At 39.9% G+C, this 20,749-nt stretch overlaps 1 protein-coding gene and 2 non-coding genes across 3 annotated transcripts in view; 2 read left to right on the forward strand and 1 right to left on the reverse strand.

The window, feature by feature from the left end:
- LOC140178610 (uncharacterized) overlaps positions 1-20,749 on the reverse strand; it is a 74,697-nt gene that overhangs the window by 21,022 nt on the left and 32,926 nt on the right. Inside the window, exons 3-4 of the mRNA XM_072215810.1 lie at positions 7,012-7,181; positions 5,990-6,886 (exon numbers count right to left, since the gene is read on the reverse strand). Of these exons, the coding sequence (XP_072071911.1) occupies positions 5,990-6,886; positions 7,012-7,181 (1,067 nt within the window). The remainder of the gene's footprint in view (positions 1-5,989; positions 6,887-7,011; positions 7,182-20,749) is intronic.
- On the forward strand, positions 10,630-10,733 carry LOC112746055 (small nucleolar RNA R71). The gene has a single exon (XR_003173955.1). It is a non-coding gene; the product is annotated as a small nucleolar RNA R71 (small nucleolar RNA).
- On the forward strand, positions 20,245-20,348 carry LOC112746066 (small nucleolar RNA R71). Its single transcript, XR_003173966.1, has one exon. It is a non-coding gene; the product is annotated as a small nucleolar RNA R71 (small nucleolar RNA).

Consider the following 20,749-nt stretch of genomic DNA (forward strand, 5'->3'; position numbering starts at 1 on the left):
GAATGATTGGGATCCCCCCTTCCTCCATCAATTCCTGGGTCTTTTCCATGCAGAATCAAGTTTAGATTTGGGCCTGGAGTCTCTCCGAATATCGCCAGCACCACGATTTCATTAATGAAGTCACATGCTGAGCGTCACGTGTGCGCGTCGGACACGCGTGCACGTCATCTGAGTTCTGTGAGCCATGCGTACGCGTCGAGCATGCGTACACATCAGTCACTGCTATGCCAATCCACGCGTGCACGTCAGCCACGCGTGCACATCGCCTCCAGTTTTCCAAAAGCTCCATTCTTCATGTCCCTTCCACTTGTGCATGCTTCCTTTTCATCTTCTAGACTATTTCTGGCCTATGGATCCTGAATCCACTCAACAAACACATCACGACATCAAATGGTAATAGAAGAGGATTAAAGTATAGCATTTTTAAGGTAAAAGAAGCATGTTTTCAACCATGAAGCAAAATTAGGAAGGAAACACAAAACCATGCAATTTATATGAATGAGTGTGGAAAATATTGATAAAATCCTCCAAATTCTAACACAAGATAAAACACAAAATTGGGGTTTATCAAACCTCCCCACATTTAAACCAAGCATGTCCTCATGCTCAAATTAAAAGACCAAAGAATATAGGAGAATGGGGTTTATAAATGTAAATTACCTAAATGGATGCAACTAATGCAAATGCTTCTATCTACTTGGTCAAAAGTAAATCAATCTCCCAAGAACACATGTGAATGAGTAGGGCTAAGGAAATTAGATGATTCATAAACTCAACCAATTTAAATATCAAAATAGAGTGTAAACAACTTGCAAGAAGAAAGCTTGTGAAAGCCGGGAACAAGGAGTTGAGCATCGAACCCTCACCGGAAGTGTATCCGCTCTATTCGCTCAAGTGTATAGGGTTGATCACTCAATTCTCCTCTAATCATGCTTTCCAATATTTGTTTTTCTTCTAACAATTGACAGTTATTCGGTGCATACATACATTCATCATGAGAGCTTATCCTTAGGTTGTAATGGGACTAGGGTGAGGGTAACGATGCATATGTGATCAAGTGAGCTTGAAATTTGAATCCTTGATTAACGTAAGCTCTCACCTAACACACATACAACAACCTATACAATTCTAATACACAACCTAGCTACCCATTCATTCACTTTTTACACACTCATGTATTCTCTTTTAATCCACAACCCATATGCATTGGTTATTATTGGCTTCGCCTTGGGGCATTTTGTCCCCTTTTTATTGCTTTCTTTTTCTATATTTTTGTTTCTTCTATTTTTCTATTTCTTTTTCTACAATTTTTTTCTTTATTTTCTTTTGCTTTTCTCTTTTGATGAATTATATACAACAGTGCTAATGCATATGGTTCAAATATTCAATACATGAGTATGCACCCAATTCCCAATATTTTCAATAAAAATTACAAAAAGCACACTTTTACCTCTACCAATGTTCCCAAGCTTCCCTCCCGCTCAAATGACACACACCCTCACTCGCCTAAGCTAATCAAGGATCCAAATCAGAGACAATTATTGTTTTTCACTTAAGGGTATTGATGTGCTAAATTAAAGAACAAATGGGGTTTAACATAGGCTCAAAATTGGTTTGTGATGACTTGCATCATCTACCCTTCTTTCTTTCATAAAGAAGACCATAAAGAGCATAAATCTCATTTGATCAGTACAATTCATGCATTATTTGATGAATATATGGTACACTACTTTGAGATGAATTGTGCTGAATTTCAGGTGAGAAAAGCATCAAAAATTGGGTAGAAGACAAACAAGAAGCTGGGCGTGTGAAACTGGCGTGCCACTTGAAGCAAACGCCACAAAAATACACTGGCGTGGCAAGCCAGGAGCTGGGCGTGGCACGCCAGTACTAAAGTCCAGAGAAGAAGTCCAAGCATGCATGTGGCGTGGCACACCAGAAACTGGGCGTGGCACGCTAATACAAAATTCCAGAGAGCTACAATGGAGGACACTGATGCGCATAAACTAGTTATGCTACGATTTAGGAAATTGCACGATCGGCAAAATTCCTTCCGGCAAGTGCACCGGTTATCGTCAAGTAAAAACTCACAATAGAGTGAGGTCGAATCCCACAAGGATTGGTTGAGTGAGCAATTCGGATTAGAAGTGTGTTCTAGTTGAGCGGAATCAAGATTGAGATGAGAATTGCGGAATGTAAAATTGGCGGGAAAAGTAAATGACAAGAAATTGAAATGGCGGATCTTAAATTGCATGAATTAAAGAGCAGAAACTAAATTGCTGAAATTAAAAGGGAATGGGGGTGATTGCATGAATTGAGTTGCAGAATGTAAAGAGAAGATGTAAATCAGAATTGGGGGATTCATTGGGTTATAGGAGATATTGAGATCTCCGAATCAAAACATGTTTATCTCTTCCTCAAGCAATGCGTTCATTGAATTTTGCTTGGCAATCTTATATGATTGGATCCCAATCCCTTGGCTCACCAATTCTCTCTAAAAATGAACAAATTCCCAATCCCTTGGTTTAAATGTTCATAAGAAGAGATGATGCTCGATCACTGATTATACCACACAGTTTCATGAACCACAATTTGGTAGGATTACATGTCACAATATCCATCCAAACCTCAATCCAATTCACTGTGAGAAAGCTTCTCTAGCATGAATCCTCCATTCCTTTCCCAAGGTTCCGAAGGATTCCAATTATGGGTAGTTTCTTTCCCAAGACAACTACCCAATGGAATTAGATCGAGAAGCTTTCTAACAAAATTCAAGAGAAAAGATTGAAGAAGAAGATAAACTATTATTGATTCATTGAATTACAATAGAGCTCCCTAACCCAATGAAAGGGGGTTTAGTGAGTCATAGCTCTGAATTCAATTACAAAGATATGAAAACTAGCTAAAAGTGAAGGTAAAAGTCCCTCCTCACTTCAATTCTATCCTATTTATACACTTTCTATATTGAGCTTCTGTTGTGTTTCTTGGGCTTTGAGGCCTCTCCATGCTTTCCTTTTGCCTTGGGTTTATGATCCATAATCTTGATGAGGCTGTTGATCCAAATTCTGTAACATTCATTGAGCCAACTTAGTGATAATCAAATAATGACACATGACTCAATAAATTGAAATTTCAGACTCATCAATCCTTCAGGCCCAATCCCATAAACCATGATATTCAATTGGGTTTCATACCAGAGTAAGTTTAAGTTAATGTTTGTGCTCAAATACTAACTTAAACCGCAATATTTTTGGCCAGAAAACCTTTTCCAAGAGTGGCGTTTAAGTTGCAGTTTAAGCTTAAACTGCAGCTTAAACGCCATACACTTCCAGTGAGGCCTTTTGTAGAAGCACGTTTAAGCTTCAGTTTAAGGTTAAACTGAAGCTTAAACGTGGAAATGGAAGAAGGCAGCCCTGGAGAGTCATGTAGTCGAACACGTTTAAGCTTCAGTTTAAGGTTAAACTGAAGCTTAAACGTGGAGATAGGAAGGGCAGCCCTGGAGGTCGAACACGTTTAACCTCCAGTTTAAGGTTAAACTGGAGGTTAAACGTGGAAATGGAAGGAGGCATCCTGGAGGTCGAACACGTTTAACCTCCAGTTTAAGGTTAAACTGGAGGTTAAACGTGGAAGCTTAGAAGGGTAGCCCTGGAGGTGTCGAACACGTTTAAGCTCCAGTTTAAGGTTAAACTAGAGCTTAAACGTGGAAATGGAGAAAGCAACCCTGGAGGAGAAAACTTGGTCGAACACGTTTAAGCTCCAGTTTGAGGTCAAACTGGAGCTTAAACGTGGAAATGGCTCCCTGGCGGTTTAAGGTTAAACTGGAGGTTAAACGTGGAACTCCTTCCTGAGTGGCATTCTCATTCTGGCGTTTAACCTCCAGTTTAAGGTTAAACTGGAGGTTAAACTTCAATTCCAGCATTTCTTAGCCTTCCTGATTCTGGCGTTTAAGCTCCAGTTTAGGCTTAAACTGGAACTTAAACTCCACATGTGATATTCAAGCTTCCTTTATTGATTTTGTTGCTTCCTTGCTTAGCCTCTTCTTCCCTGAAATCATCCAAACAATTGCATCAAAGTCTTGCAAAATTTCATGAGAAATCTTCCATTCATAGCATTCAAGTAATATAACTAAACTCATGGAATTTGCATTAAAATCATACTGTTTGGATGGTTCATTGCTTTGTTATTCATTTAACCATTTTTGGTTACTTTAAGCTCAAGAAAATGCATAAAACAACTAAAACTAACAGAAAAATGCTAGTGAAACTAGCCTACGATGCCTTGGCATCACAACACCAAACTTAATACTTGCTTGTCCCTAAGCAAGTCCTGAGTTATTTGAGAAGAAAGTATGAAACAGAAAGCAATTACATTGGCTATATTAGCAAGCATTTGAAGTTCATCAGAAGGGTTTTATGCAGAAAGTTGCAGCATCACTTTTTCATACTTATCAGGTAAGATTATCACTTTTTCATTGCATCCATCAAACACTGCTATGGCCTCTTGTTATTCTTATGTCTTTGGCACTTTTCTCTTCTTTGTTTTTCTTTTCTTTTTCTTAGAGTTCCTTTGCTCCTTGTTTGCTTAGTGTCATGTGTTGCACAAGCCTTTGGCATTTTCTTTTTCTTATCAGTGCACTACACATATCCACTTTAGGCATTTTAGTTCACATTTCTTCTTGAGACATTGGTGCCAGCACTCTTTGTGTGACTAAATGTTTTGTATTTAGGTTGCTCTTGATAATGGACTTTTGGTTGATAATCCCGGGTTAGTTAACCCAAGTTACCAAGTGTTGAAACACTCCTCAGAACCTATTCATCCAAGCATATCCTTAATACATGAACACCACAGGCATTTGTCTCAGAAGTTCAAACCATTGGTGCCTAGCTTATTTTCTCAATTTTCTTGCTTTTTGGTTACCCTTTTTCAGTGGCTTTTTCTTCTTCTTTTTCTTTCTTTTTCATGCTCAAAGACGTTTATTCATCAAGATCCATAGACAGTTTTCAATTTCTACATAAAAAATGATAATTCTACACTCTATTTTTAGTGATCTGACTAAACAATCAAGCATGCATACCACCACTTAATTCTACTTGATTTGTCACTAATTGAGCCAAGTTACTTTTGTTCAACTTTTCTTTTATTTTTGGAAACAGAACAAGCATGGCAAGCATTTGTTTAAGAAGGTGGAGTTATATCCAAACATCTAGGCATTCACGCAATAAACAGACAAATATACTAAAAACTTCACATTCCAGAAAGATTCAACATTTACAGTTTAAACCAGAACACGCATGCTTTTGTTTGCCCTTTTTAAAGAATTATCAAGGAACAATACCACCTTGTGAAATTCCTTGTTTTCTCTTTGTTGTCAGGAAACAATTTGATTTCTCCTTCTTCTCCTAAATGTTGCTTCATGCTTTAAGATTCTTGTTTCCTTTCCTGCAAAGAGTGATGAAGTTGCTTGCTTCTCAAGCACTTGAGTGGTTAGCTCAACTATGTGTGGGTAAGTATCGGAGTCTTAGGTTGGTGTGTGAACACCAAACTTAGTCTCCCACTTACTTCTCTGTTCTTTGAATCCTTGAGTTCTCTTGGAATGAAGTTGCTACTAAGGGTTTTAAGCATTTCTGTGACTGCTTAGAATGGTTGTTCCTTTCATATAATTCAAAGGTTGTTGTGTTCAGTTGATCTTTATGGTGGAACACCAAACTTAGAGTCACACATTCCCCTTTGAATTATTGATCCATGAATTCATTGTTTGGTGTGAAACACCAAACTTAATTCTTTGCAATGCACAGAAACTACTTCACCCTTTTTATTGAAACAAATAAAAGAAACAGCAAAGAGGTATTACCTCAGGTTGGGTTGCCTCCCAACAAGCGCTTCTTTAACGTCATTAGCTTGACGGTCAGCTTCCTCAGTTGAGGTGATATTTAACTTTGTCCTTCTCCTCCACATCTCCCAAGTAATGTTTGAGTCTTTGACCGTTCACAATGAAGGTTCGTTGTGACTTTTCTTCCATGATTTCTACTTGTCCATATTTGGAGACCTTGGTGACAAGGAATGGTCCAGACCACCTTGATTTTAGCTTCCCTGGAAATAGCTTCAGCCTAGAATTGTAGAGCAATACTTTTTGTCCTTCTTCAAATTTCCTTGGGGCTATGTTGCTGTCATGCTTCTTCTTTGCTCTTTCTTTGTAAATTTTGGCATTCTCATAAGCTTCCGCTCTGAATTCTTCCAACTCTTGAATTTGCAACATCCTTCTTTCTCCAGCAGCTTTGTTGTCCAAGTTCAAAAGTTTCAAGGCCCAGTATGCCTTGTGCTCCAACTCCAGTGGCAGATGGCAAGCTTTTCCATATACTAGTTGGTAAGGAGACATCCCAATTGGTGTTTTGAAAGCTGTCCTATATGCCCAAAGAGCATCATCTAGCTTAATCGACCAGTCCTTCCTTGAAGTTCCCACAGTCTTTTCCAGGATCCTTTTGAGTTCTCTGTTAGATATTTCGGCTTGCCCACTTGTCTGTGGATGGTATGGTGTGGCTACCCTGTGTTTGACTCCATATTTTAGAAGCAATGCCTCTAATGGTTTGTTGCAGAAGTGGCTTCCTCCATCGCTGATGATTGCTCTTGGAACCCCAAAACGGCAAAAAATGTGTTTTCTGAGGAAGTTCATGACTACCTTATTATCATTGGTTGGAGTTGCTATTGCTTCAACCCATTTGGAGACATAGTCTACTGCCACAAGAATGTAATTATTTGAGTATGAGGAGGGAAATGGTCCCATGAAATCTATCCCCCATACATCAAACAATTCAAGTTCCAGAATGAATTGTTGTGGCATTTCATTTCTTCTTGGCAGGTTCCCCGCCTTCTGGCATTCATGGCAGTGCTTCACTAATTCTTTGCATCTTTGAAGATAGTGGGCCAATAAAAACCACACTGCAACACCTTAGCTGCTGTTCTTTCTCCTGCAAAATGCCCTCCATAAGTGGAGCCATGGCAGTCCCATAAGACTTCCCTTCCTTCTTCCTCGGATATGCATCTTCTGAGTATGCCATCGGAACATTTTTTGAACAAGTATGGTTCGTCCCAGATGAAGTATTTGGCATCATTTACCAATTTCTTCCTTTGATGTTTGTTAAATTCCAACGGTAAACTCCCAGTGGCCTTGAAGTTTGCTATGTCTGCAAACCAGGGTGCTTTGTGAATTACCATGAGTTGTTCATCAGGAAAGCACTCATTTATATGTGTGCTTTGTGTGCTTCCTTCTTCACATGGTATCCTTGATAAATGGTCTGCCACCTTGTTCTCTACACCCTTCTTGTCTTTGATTTCAATGTCAAATTCCTGCAACAAAAGAACCCATCTAATAAGTCTTGGTTTAGATTCTTGTTTAGCAAGTAAATATTTTAAAGCTGAATGATCAGTGAAGACAATGACTTTAGATCCAATGAGATAGGATCTAAATTTGTCAAATGCAAAGACTATTGCCAAGAGTTCTTTTTCAGTGGTTGTGTAATTCCTTTGGTTAGCATTCAAGACTTTACTGGCATAATAAATCACATGTACCAAATTGTCTTTCCTTTGTCCTAACACTGCCCCAATAGCAAGGTCTGATGCATCACACATCAGTTCAAAAGGTAAGTTCCAATCAGGTGGGGCAATGATAGGTGCAGAGGAAAGTTTTTGCTTCAAAAGTTCATAGGCTAGCATGCAATTTTTATCAAATACAAAGGGTGTATCAGAGACAAGCAAGTTACTCAAAGGTTTGGCTATTTTAGAAAAGTCTCTAATAAACCTTCTGTAAAAACCAGCGTGTCCCAAAAAACTCCTAACTGCCTTGACATTACTTGGTGGAGGTAGTTTTTCAATGATTTCCACCTTAGCTCTGTCCACCTCCATGCCTCTATTAGAGATTTTGTGGCCAAGGACTATTCCTTCTGTGACCATGAAATGACACTTTTCCCAGTTTAATACTAGGTTAGTCTCTTGGCACCTCTTAAGCACCAAGGCAAGGTGGTGTAGGCAGCTAGGAAAAGAATCTCCAAACACAGAAAAATCGTCCATGAAGACCTCAATAAATTTTTCAATCATGTCCGAAAAGATGGACAGCATGCATCTTTGGAAAGTGGCAGGTGCATTGCACAATCCAAAGGGCATGCGTCTATAAGCAAAAACTCCATATGGACAAACAAATGATGTTTTCTCTTGATCTCTAGGATCAACTACTATTTGGTTGTAGCCTGAATATCCATCCAAAAAGCAATAGTAAGCATGTCCGGCAAGCCTTTCAAGCATCTGATCCATGAATGGGAGTGGGAAATGATCCTTTCTGGTGGCTTCATTGAGCTTCCTGTAGTCTATGCACATCCTCCACCCAGTGACGGTTCTTGTGGGTATGAGTTCGTTCTTCTCATTTGGCACCACAGTTATGCCACCTTTCTTGGGAACTACATGGATGGGACTAACCCATGGGCTATCAGAAATGGGGTAGATTACCCCTGCCTGCCATAACTTCATGACTTCCTTTTGTACCACTTCTTTCATGACGGGGTTCAATCTTCTCTGAGCTTGAATGGAGGGTCTAGCATCCTCTTCTAGCAAGATTTTATGCATGCATATGGATGAACTTATCCCCTTCAAATCGGCTAGAGTCCATCCAATGGCATCTTGATGAGTTTGTAGCACCTTGATCAATTCTTTTTCCTATTCTTGGCTCAGGGCAGAGTTAATGATAACAGGGTGACTTTCATCACTACCCAAGTATGCATACTTGAGATTCGGGGGCAATGCTTTGAGCTCAGGTTTTGGTGCTTCCTTCTCTTCTTTCACTCTCTCTGGCATGCTTGGCATGGTTGTTTCAGCAGCCTTTATGTCACTAACTTCAATATCCTTGGTGAACTCCTCCTCTGCCACTTCCTTTATTGTTTCCTCAAAGGTTTCTTGTACTGCAATTTCCACTACATCAACCCTCATGCATTCCCTTAGTGATTCTGATGGATAGCTCATTGCCTTGAATACGTTAAACACCAATTTCTCATCATGTAGTCTAAGAGTGAGTTCACCCTTTTGTACATCTATGATGGCTCCAGCAGTGGCTAGGAAGGGTCTTCCCAGAATTATTGAAGCTTTGGCTTCTTCCTCCATATCTAACACCACAAAATCAGCAGGAAATATAAATCTCCCACTTTCACCAACAAATCCTCAACTATCCCATGAGGGAATTTAAAAGTTCGATCTGCCAATTGGAGGGCCATTCTGGTTGGTTTGGCTTCCTCAATCTTCATTCTTCTCATCATTGTTAGCGACATCAAATTGATGCTGGCCCCTAAGTCACACAAGGCCTTCTCCACCATGACTTCTCCTATGATGCAGGGGATTTGGAAACTGCCTGGGTCCTTCAATTTCTGAGGCAATTTGTGCTGAATGATGGCACTGCATTCTTCAGTTAACAACACAGTTTCCTCATTTCTCCAGTTTCTCTTCTTGGTCATTAATTCTTTTAAGAATTTTGCATAGAGTGGCATTTGCTCTATTGCTTCAGCAAACGGAATGTTGATTTGGAGCTTCTTGAAAATCTCCAAGAACCTGGAGAATTGACCATCCTTTTCACTTTTCATCAAACGTTGAGGATATGGTGCTTTAGGTGTATACGGCTTCAGGACCTCTTTTTCTTTTTCTTTTGTTGCGGACTGTGTAAAAGATTGTCCTTGTTCCTCGTCTTTCACATGTTCCCTTGCTTCATCCTCTATGGTTTTCTTTGAGATCTCCTTTAGATTCTTTCCACTTCTGAGGGTGATGGCCTTACATTCTTCCCTTGTAATAGCCTTGGCAGCATGAGAAACGCTTGTCCCAGGGTTTTGCTTAGACAAATACAAAATTTGATTTTCTAGCTTCTGGATGGCTACTCCTTGGTTTTGCAGGTTAGAATTTACTTCTTCCTTAAAAGCTTTCAATTCGGTTATGTCTTGACTCATGGTAGCAAGCATTCCTTCTATCCGGTTTAATTGATCTTGAAATTGTTGGTTCGGATTAGGTTGGGTAGGTTGATTATTTTGGCCATGATATGATGGTTGGGAGTAAGTGTTTTGTGTGGCTTGGTATGATCTTTGGTTTGAATTTTGGTACGTGGAATTGTTATACTGGTTGTGGTTGTAAGGTTTGTGGTTTTGTGGTTGGGTTTGTTGGTTTCCCCACCCAAAGTTTGGGTGATTTTTCCATCCTGGGTTGTAAGTGTTGGAATGTGGATCATATGATTGCCTTTGTTGGTTTCCCACATAGTTGGCCTCTTCCCAATCACCTCCTTCAATGCTTACTTCCTCTTGATCTTGTGTGTGTATTGCAGCCACTTGCTTTGTTTCTAGTTGCCTGGTAAGCTCTGCTAGTTGCTTGGCAAACACCTTGTTTTGGGCTAGAATTGTATCAACATGGTTCAGCTCCATGACTCCCTTAGTGTTGTGCCTTTCTGATGCATAGTAGTACTCATTCTCAGCCACTGTCTCAATCACTTCAATGGCCTCTTCCACAGTCTTTTTCCTGTTCAATGAACCTCCTGATGAATGGTCTACAGCCTTCCTTGATTCATAAGAGAGTCCATCATAGAAAATATGCAATTGCACCCAATCATGGAACATGTCTGGTGGGCATTTCCTTGTCAAGTCCTTGAATCTCTCCCATGCCTCGTAGAGAGTTTCACCATCTTGTTGTCTAAAAGTCTGAACCTCAGATCGAAGCCTATTGACCTTTTGTGGGGGGTAGAAACGTGCCAGAAACTTGCTTTCCACCTCATCCCATGTTGTTAGACTCCCCCTTGGGAATGATTCCAGCCACTTAGCTGCCTTGTCCCTAAGTGAAAATGGGAACAAAAGCAGTTTATATGCATCTTCTTGGACTCCATTGGACTTCACAGTGTCACAAATTCTCAGGAATTTTGTGAGATGTTGGTTTGGGTCTTCATTAGCACTTCCACCAAATGAACAATGATTCTCCACAAGTGATATTAGCTGTGGTTTGAGTTCAAAATTGTTAGCCTGAATGGGTGGTTTCTGGATGCTGCTACCACAATTCCCAGAGGTTGGGTTTATGTATGAACTAAGAACCCTCCTCTCAGGAATGGCATTGTTTCCATCAGCTCTCTCATGGTTGTGAACTTCTCTATCCATGTTGAGATCTAGAGCTTCCTCAAAATTGTCCTCAGATTCTCCTTCAGATTCTTCTTCTCCCAGTATTCTCTTCCCTCTTGCTTCCCTTCTAAGTCTATGAAGGGTCCTCTCTGGTTCGGTATATGGAGGAGTTGATGTCTCTCCTCTCCTACCTGTCATACAAGAACACAGCACAGGCAACAAACAAGTGAAATACTCTTGGTTAATGGAAGAGTATGGTTAGAGCAATTGAGGAATTAATTCAAACAGTTAGTGAGTCAGTGAGTTAGTTGCTTGAATTTAAAGGCATAAAGAAAGAAAGCATGTAACCGAGTGCAGAAATTAAAATTCAACAAATAACTTGTACTGAATTATTCAAAGCAGAAAAAAAATGCTCAATCTAGTTAACTTCCAATTTGAGAATTGTCAATCGAAAACCAATCCCCAGCAACGGCGCCATAAACTTGATGCGCATAAACTAGTTATGCTACGATTTAGGAAATTGCACGATCGGCAAAATTCCTTCCGGCAAGTGCACCGGTTATCGTCAAGTAAAAACTCACAATAGAGTGAGGTCGAATCCCACAAGGATTGGTTGAGTGAGCAATTCGGATTAGAAGTGTGTTCTAGTTGAGCGGAATCAAGATTGAGATGAGAATTGCGGAATGTAAAATTGGCGGGAAAAGTAAATGACAAGAAATTGAAATGGCGGAATCTTAAATTGCATGAATTAAAGAGCAGAAACTAAATTGCTGAAATTAAAAGGGAATGGGGGTGATTGCATGAATTGAGTTGCAGAATGTAAAGAGAAGATGTAAATCAGAATTGGGGGATTCATTGGGTTATAGGAGATATTGAGATCTCCGAATCAAAACATGTTTATCTCTTCCTCAAGCAATGCGTTCATTGAATTTTGCTTGGCAATCTTATATGATTGGATCCCAATCCCTTGGCTCACCAATTCTCTCTAAAAATGAACAAATTCCCAATCCCTTGGTTTAAATGTTCATAAGAAGAGATGATGCTCGATCACTGATTATACCACACAGTTTCATGAACCACAATTTGGTAGGATTACATGTCACAATATCCATCCAAACCCCAATCCAATTCACTGTGAGAAAGCTTCTCTAGCATGAATCCTCCATTCCTTTCCCAAGGTTCCGAAGGATTCCAATTATGGGTAGTTTCTTTCCCAAGACAACTACCCAATGGAATTAGATCGAGAAGCTTTCTAACAAAATTCAAGAGAAAAGATTGAAGAAGAAGATAAACTATTATTGATTCATTGAATTACAATAGAGCTCCCTAACCCAATGAAAGGGGGTTTAGTGAGTCATAGCTCTGAATTCAATTACAAAGATATGAAAACTAGCTAAAAGTGAAGGTAAAAGTCCCTCCTCACTTCAATTCTATCCTATTTATACACTTTCTATATTGAGCTTCTGTTGTGTTTCTTGGGCTTTGAGGCCTCTCCATGCTTTCCTTTTGCCTTGGGTTTATGATCCATAATCTTGATGAGGCTGTTGATCCAAATTCTGTAACATTCATTGAGCCAACTTAGTGATAATCAAATAATGACACATGACTCAATAAATTGAAATTTCAGACTCATCAATCCTTCAGGCCCAATCCCATAAACCATGATATTCAATTGGGTTTCATACCAGAGTAAGTTTAAGTTAATGTTTGTGCTCAAATACTAACTTAAACCGCAATATTTTTGGCCAAGAAACCTTTTCCAAGAGTGGCGTTTAAGTTGCAGTTTAAGCTTAAACTGCAGCTTAAACGCCAGACACTTCCAGTGAGGCCTTTTGTAGAAGCACGTTTAAGCTTCAGTTTAAGGTTAAACTGAAGCTTAAACGTGGAAATGGAAGAAGGCAGCCCTGGAGAGTCATGTAGTCGAACACGTTTAAGCTTCAGTTTAAGGTTAAACTGAAGCTTAAACGTGGAGATAGGAAGGGCAGCCCTGGAGGTCGAACACGTTTAACTTCCAGTTTAAGGTTAAACTGGAGGTTAAACGTGGAAATGGAAGGAGGCATCCTGGAGGTCGAACACGTTTAACCTCCAGTTTAAGGTTAAACTGGAGGTTAAACGTGGAAGCTTAGAAGGGTAGCCCTGGAGGTGTCGAACACGTTTAAGCTCCAGTTTAAGGTTAAACTGGAGCTTAAACGTGGAAATGGAGAAAGCAACCCTGGAGGAGAAAACTTGGTCGAACACGTTTAAGCTCCAGTTTGAGGTCAAACTGGAGCTTAAACGTGGAAATGGCTCCCTGGCGGTTTAAGGTTAAACTGGAGGTTAAACGTGGAACTCCTTCCTGAGTGGCATTCTCATTCTGGCGTTTAACCTCCAGTTTAAGGTTAAACTGGAGGTTAAACTTCAATTCCAGCATTTCTTAGCCTTCCTGATTCTGGCGTTTAAGCTCCAGTTTAGGCTTAAACTGGAACTTAAACTCCACATGTGATATTCAAGCTTCCTTTATTGATTTTGTTGCTTCCTTGCTTAGCCTCTTCTTCCCTGAAATCATCCAAACAATTGCATCAAAGTCTTGCAAAATTTCATGAGAAATCTTCCATTCATAGCATTCAAGTAATATAACTAAACTCATGGAATTTGCATTAAAATCATACTGTTTGGATGGTTCATTGCTTTGTTATTCATTTAACCATTTTTGGTTACTTTAAGCTCAAGAAAATGCATAAAACAACTAAAACTAACAGAAAAATGCTAGTGAAACTAGCCTACGATGCCTTGGCATCACAACACCAAACTTAATACTTGCTTGTCCCTAAGCAAGTCCTGAGTTATTTGAGAAGAAAGTATGAAACAGAAAGCAATTACATTGGCTATATTAGCAAGCATTTGAAGTTCATCAGAAGGGTTTTATGCAGAAAGTTGCAGCATCACTTTTTCATACTTATCAGGTAAGATTATCACTTTTTCATTGCATCCATCAAACACTGCTATGGCCTCTTGTTATTCTTATGTCTTTGGCACTTTTCTCTTCTTTGTTTTTCTTTTCTTTTTCTTAGAGTTCCTTTGCTCCTTGTTTGCTTAGTGTCATGTGTTGCACAAGCCTTTGGCATTTTCTTTTTCTTATCAGTGCACTACACATATCCACTTTAGGCATTTTAGTTCACATTTCTTCTTGAGACATTGGTGCCCAGCACCTCTTTGTGTGACTAAATGTTTTGTATTTAGGTTGCTCTTGATAATGGACTTTTGGTTGATAATCCCGGGTTAGTTAACCCAAGTTACCAAGTGTTGAAACACTCCTCAGAACCTATTCATCCAAGCATATCCTTAATACATGAACACCACAGGCATTTGTCTCAGAAGTTCAAACCATTGGTGCCTAGCTTATTTTCTCAATTTTCTTGCTTTTTGGTTACCCTTTTTCAGTGGCTTTTTCTTCTTCTTTTTCTTTCTTTTTCATGCTCAAAGACGTTTATTCATCAAGATCCATAGACAGTTTTCAATTTCTACATAAAAAATGATAATTCTACACTCTATTTTTAGTGATCTGACTAAACAATCAAGCATGCATACCACCACTTAATTCTACTTGATTTGTCACTAATTGAGCCAAGTTACTTTTGTTCAACTTTTCTTTTATTTTTGGAAACAGAACAAGCATGGCAAGCATTTGTTTAAGAAGGTGGAGTTATATCCAAACATCTAGGCATTCACGCAATAAACAGACAAATATACTAAAAACTTCACATTCCAGAAAGATTCAACATTTACAGTTTAAACCAGAACACGCATGCTTTTGTTTGCCCTTTTTAAAGAATTATCAAGGAACAATACCACCTTGTGAAATTCCTTGTTTTCTCTTTGTTGTCAGGAAACAATTTGATTTCTCCTTCTTCTCCTAAATGTTGCTTCATGCTTTAAGATTCTTGTTTCCTTTCCTGCAAAGAGTGATGAAGTTGCTTGCTTCTCAAGCACTTGAGTGGTTAGCTCAACTATGTGTGGGTAAGTATCGGAGTCTTAGGTTGGTGTGTGAACACCAAACTTAGTCTCCCACTTACTTCTCTGTTCTTTGAATCCTTGAGTTCTCTTGGAATGAAGTTGCTACTAAGGGTTTTAAGCATTTCTGTGACTGCTTAGAATGGTTGTTCCTTTCATATAATTCAAAGGTTGTTGTGTTCAGTTGATCTTTATGGTGGAACACCAAACTTAGAGTCACACATTCCCCTTTGAATTATTGATCCATGAATTCATTGTTTGGTGTGAAACACCAAACTTAATTCTTTGCAATGCACAGAAACTACTTCACCCTTTTTATTGAAACAAATAAAAGAAACAGCAAAGAGGTATTACCTCAGGTTGGGTTGCCTCCCAACAAGCGCTTCTTTAACGTCATTAGCTTGACGGTCAGCTTCCTCAGTTGAGGTGATATTTAACTTTGTCCTTCTCCTCCACATCTCCCAAGTAATGTTTGAGTCTTTGACCGTTCACAATGAAGGTTCGTTGTGACTTTTCTTCCATGATTTCTACTTGTCCATATTTGGAGACCTTGGTGACAAGGAATGGTCCAGACCACCTTGATTTTAGCTTCCCTGGAAATAGCTTCAGCCTAGAATTGTAGAGCAATACTTTTTGTCCTTCTTCAAATTTCCTTGGGGCTATGTTGCTGTCATGCTTCTTCTTTGCTCTTTCTTTGTAAATTTTGGCATTCTCATAAGCTTCCGCTCTGAATTCTTCCAACTCTTGAATTTGCAACATCCTTCTTTCTCCAGCAGCTTTGTTGTCCAAGTTCAAAAGTTTCAAGGCCCAGTATGCCTTGTGCTCCAACTCCAGTGGCAGATGGCAAGCTTTTCCATATACTAGTTGGTAAGGAGACATCCCAATTGGTGTTTTGAAAGCTGTCCTATATGCCCAAAGAGCATCATCTAGCTTAATCGACCAGTCCTTCCTTGAAGTTCCCACAGTCTTTTCCAGGATCCTTTTGAGTTCTCTGTTAGATATTTCGGCTTGCCCACTTGTCTGTGGATGGTATGGTGTGGCTACCCTGTGTTTGACTCCATATTTTAGAAGCAATGCCTCTAATGGTTTGTTGCAGAAGTGGCTTCCTCCATCGCTGATGATTGCTCTTGGAACCCCAAAACGGCAAAAAATGTGTTTTCTGAGGAAGTTCATGACTACCTTATTATCATTGGTTGGAGTTGCTATTGCTTCAACCCATTTGGAGACATAGTCTACTGCCACAAGAATGTAATTATTTGAGTATGAGGAGGGAAATGGTCCCATGAAATCTATCCCCCATACATCAAACAATTCAAGTTCCAGAATGAATTGTTGTGGCATTTCATTTCTTCTTGGCAGGTTCCCCGCCTTCTGGCATTCATGGCAGTGCTTCACTAATTCTTTTGCATCTTTGAAGATAGTGGGCCAATAAAAACCACACTGCAACACCTTAGCTGCTGTTCTTTCTCCTGCAAAATGCCCTCCATAAGTGGAGCCATGGCAGTCCCATAAGACTTCCCTTCCTTCTTCCTCGGATATGCATCTTCTGAGTATGCCATCGGAACATTTTTTGAACAAGTATGGTTCGTCCCAGATGAAGTATTTGGCATCATTTACCAATTTCTTCCTTTGATGTTTGTTAAATTCCAACGGTAAACTCCCAGTGGCCTTGAAGTTTGCTATGTCTGCAAACCAGGGTGCTTTGTGAATTACCATGAGTTGTTCATCAGGAAAGCACTCATTTATATGTGTGCTTTGTGTGCTTCCTTCTTCACATGGTATCCTTGATAAATGGTCTGCCACCTTGTTCTCTACACCCTTCTTGTCTTTGATTTCAATGTCAAATTCCTGCAACAAAAGAACCCATCTAATAAGTCTTGGTTTAGATTCTTGTTTAGCAAGTAAATATTTTAAAGCTGAATGATCAGTGAAGACAATGACTTTAGATCCAATGAGATAGGATCTAAATTTGTCAAATGCAAAGACTATTGCCAAGAGTTCTTTTTCAGTGGTTGTGTAATTCCTTTGGTTAGCATTCAAGACTTTACTGGCATAATAAATCACATGTACCAAATTGTCTTTCCTTTGTCCTAACACTGCCCCAATAGCAAGGTCTGATGCATCACACATCAGTTCAAAAGGTAAGTTCCAATCAGGTGGGGCAATGATAGGTGCAGAGGAAAGTTTTTGCTTCAAAAGTTCATAGGCTAGCATGCAATTTTTATCAAATACAAAGGGTGTATCAGAGACAAGCAAGTTACTCAAAGGTTTGGCTATTTTAGAAAAGTCTCTAATAAACCTTCTGTAAAAACCAGCGTGTCCCAAAAAACTCCTAACTGCCTTGACATTACTTGGTGGAGGTAGTTTTTCAATGATTTCCACCTTAGCTCTGTCCACCTCCATGCCTCTATTAGAGATTTTGTGGCCAAGGACTATTCCTTCTGTGACCATGAAATGACACTTTTCCCAGTTTAATACTAGGTTAGTCTCTTGGCACCTCTTAAGCACCAAGGCAAGGTGGTGTAGGCAGCTAGGAAAAGAATCTCCAAACACAGAAAAATCGTCCATGAAGACCTCAATAAATTTTTCAATCATGTCCGAAAAGATGGACAGCATGCATCTTTGGAAAGTGGCAGGTGCATTGCACAATCCAAAGGGCATGCGTCTATAAGCAAAAACTCCATATGGACAAACAAATGATGTTTTCTCTTGATCTCTAGGATCAACTACTATTTGGTTGTAGCCTGAATATCCATCCAAAAAGCAATAGTAAGCATGTCCGGCAAGCCTTTCAAGCATCTGATCCATGAATGGGAGTGGGAAATGATCCTTTCTGGTGGCTTCATTGAGCTTCCTGTAGTCTATGCACATCCTCCACCCAGTGACGGTTCTTGTGGGTATGAGTTCGTTCTTCTCATTTGGCACCACAGTTATGCCACCTTTCTTGGGAACTACATGGATGGGACTAACCCATGGGCTATCAGAAATGGGGTAGATTACCCCTGCCTGCCATAACTTCATGACTTCCTTTTGTACCACTTCTTTCATGACGGGGTTCAATCTTCTCTGAGCTTGAATGGAGGGTCTAGCATCCTCTTCTAGCAAGATTTTATGCATGCATATGGATGAACTTATCCCCTTCAAATCGGCTAGAGTCCATCCAATGGCATCTTGATGAGTTTGTAGCACCTTGATCAATTCTTTTTCCTATTCTTGGCTCAGGGCAGAGTTAATGATAACAGGGTGACTTTCATCACTACCCAAGTATGCATACTTGAGATTCGGGGGCAATGCTTTGAGCTCAGGTTTTGGTGCTTCCTTCTCTTCTTTCACTCTCTCTGGCATGCTTGGCATGGTTGTTTCAGCAGCCTTTATGTCACTAACTTCAATATCCTTGGTGAACTCCTCCTCTGCCACTTCCTTTATTGTTTCCTCAAAGGTTTCTTGTACTGCAATTTCCACTACATCAACCCTCATGCATTCCCTTAGTGATTCTGATGGATAGCTCATTGCCTTGAATACGTTAAACACCAATTTCTCATCATGTAGTCTAAGAGTGAGTTCACCCTTTTGTACATCTATGATGGCTCCAGCAGTGGCTAGGAAGGGTCTTCCCAGAATTATTGAAGCTTTGGCTTCTTCCTCCATATCTAACACCACAAAATCAGCAGGAAATATAAAATCTCCCACTTTCACCAACAAATCCTCAACTATCCCATGAGGGAATTTAAAAGTTCGATCTGCCAATTGGAGGGCCATTCTGGTTGGTTTGGCTTCCTCAATCTTCATTCTTCTCATCATTGTTAGCGACATCAAATTGATGCTGGCCCCTAAGTCACACAAGGCCTTCTCCACCATGACTTCTCCTATGATGCAGGGGATTTGGAAACTGCCTGGGTCCTTCAATTTCTGAGGCAATTTGTGCTGAATGATGGCACTGCATTCTTCAGTTAACAACACAGTTTCCTCATTTCTCCAGTTTCTCTTCTTGGTCATTAATTCTTTTAAGAATTTTGCATAGAGTGGCATTTGCTCTATTGCTTCAGCAAACGGAATGTTGATTTGGAGCTTCTTGAAAATCTCCAAGAACCTGGAGAATTGACCATCCTTTTCACTTTTCATCAAACGTTGAGGATATGGTGCTTTAGGTGTATACGGCTTCAGGACCTCTTTTTCTTTTTCTTTTGTTGCGGACTGTGTAAAAGATTGTCCTTGTTCCTCGTCTTTCACATGTTCCCTTGCTTCATCCTCTATGGTTTTCTTTGAGATCTCCTTTAGATTCTTTCCACTTCTGAGGGTGATGGCCTTACATTCTTCCCTTGTAATAGCCTTGGCAGCATGAGAAACGCTTGTCCCAGGGTTTTGCTTAGACAAATACAAAATTTGATTTTCTAGCTTCTGGATGGCTACTCCTTGGTTTTGCAGGTTAGAATTTACTTCTTCCTTAAAAGCTTTCAATTCGGTTATGTCTTGACTCATGGTAGCAAGCATTCCTTCTATCCGGTTTAATTGATCTTGAAATTGTTGGTTCGGATTAGGTTGGGTAGGTTGATTATTTTGGCCATGATATGATGGTTGGGAGTAAGTGTTTTGTGTGGCTTGGTATGATCTTTGGTTTGAATTTTGGTACGTGGAATTGTTATACTGGTTGTGGTTGTAAGGTTTGTGGTTTTGTGGTTGGGTTTGTTGGTTTCCCCACCCAAAGTTTGGGTGATTTTTCCATCCTGGGTTGTAAGTGTTGGAATGTGGATCATATGATTGCCTTTGTTGGTTTCCCACATAGTTGGCCTCTTCCCAATCACCTCCTTCAATGCTTACTTCCTCTTGATCTTGTGTGTGTATTGCAGCCACTTGCTTTGTTTCTAGTTGCCTGGTAAGCTCTGCTAGTTGCTTGGCAAACACCTTGTTTTGGGCTAGAATTGTATCAACATGGTTCAGCTCCATGACTCCCTTAGTGTTGTGCCTTTCTGATGCATAGTAGTACTCATTCTCAGCCACTGTCTCAATCACTTCAATGGCCTCTTCCACAGTCTTTTTCCTGTTCAATGAACCTCCTGATGAATGGTCTACAGCCTTCCTTGATTCATAAGAGAGTCCATCATAGAAAATATGCAATTGCACCCAATCATGGAACATGTCTGGTGGGCATTTCCTTGTCAAGTCCTTGAATCTCTCCCATGCCTCGTAGAGAGTTTCACCATCTTGTTGTCTAAAAGTCTGAACCTCAGATCGAAGCCTATTGACCTTTTGTGGGGGGTAGAAACGTGCCAGAAACTTGCTTTCCACCTCATCCCATGTTGTTAGACTCCCCCTTGGGAATGATTCCAGCCACTTAGCTGCCTTGTCCCTAAGTGAAAATGGGAACAAAAGCAGTTTATATGCATCTTCTTGGACTCCATTGGACTTCACAGTGTCACAAATTCTCAGGAATTTTGTGAGATGTTGGTTTGGGTCTTCATTAGCACTTCCACCAAATGAACAATGATTCTCCACAAGTGATATTAGCTGTGGTTTGAGTTCAAAATTGTTAGCCTGAATGGGTGGTTTCTGGATGCTGCTACCACAATTCCCAGAGGTTGGGTTTATGTATGAACTAAGAACCCTCCTCTCAGGAATGGCATTGTTTCCATCAGCTCTCT

The sequence above is a fragment of the Arachis hypogaea genome, chromosome 14, assembly GCF_003086295.3.
Source record: "Arachis hypogaea cultivar Tifrunner chromosome 14, arahy.Tifrunner.gnm2.J5K5, whole genome shotgun sequence".
Taxonomy (NCBI): domain Eukaryota; kingdom Viridiplantae; phylum Streptophyta; class Magnoliopsida; order Fabales; family Fabaceae; genus Arachis; species Arachis hypogaea.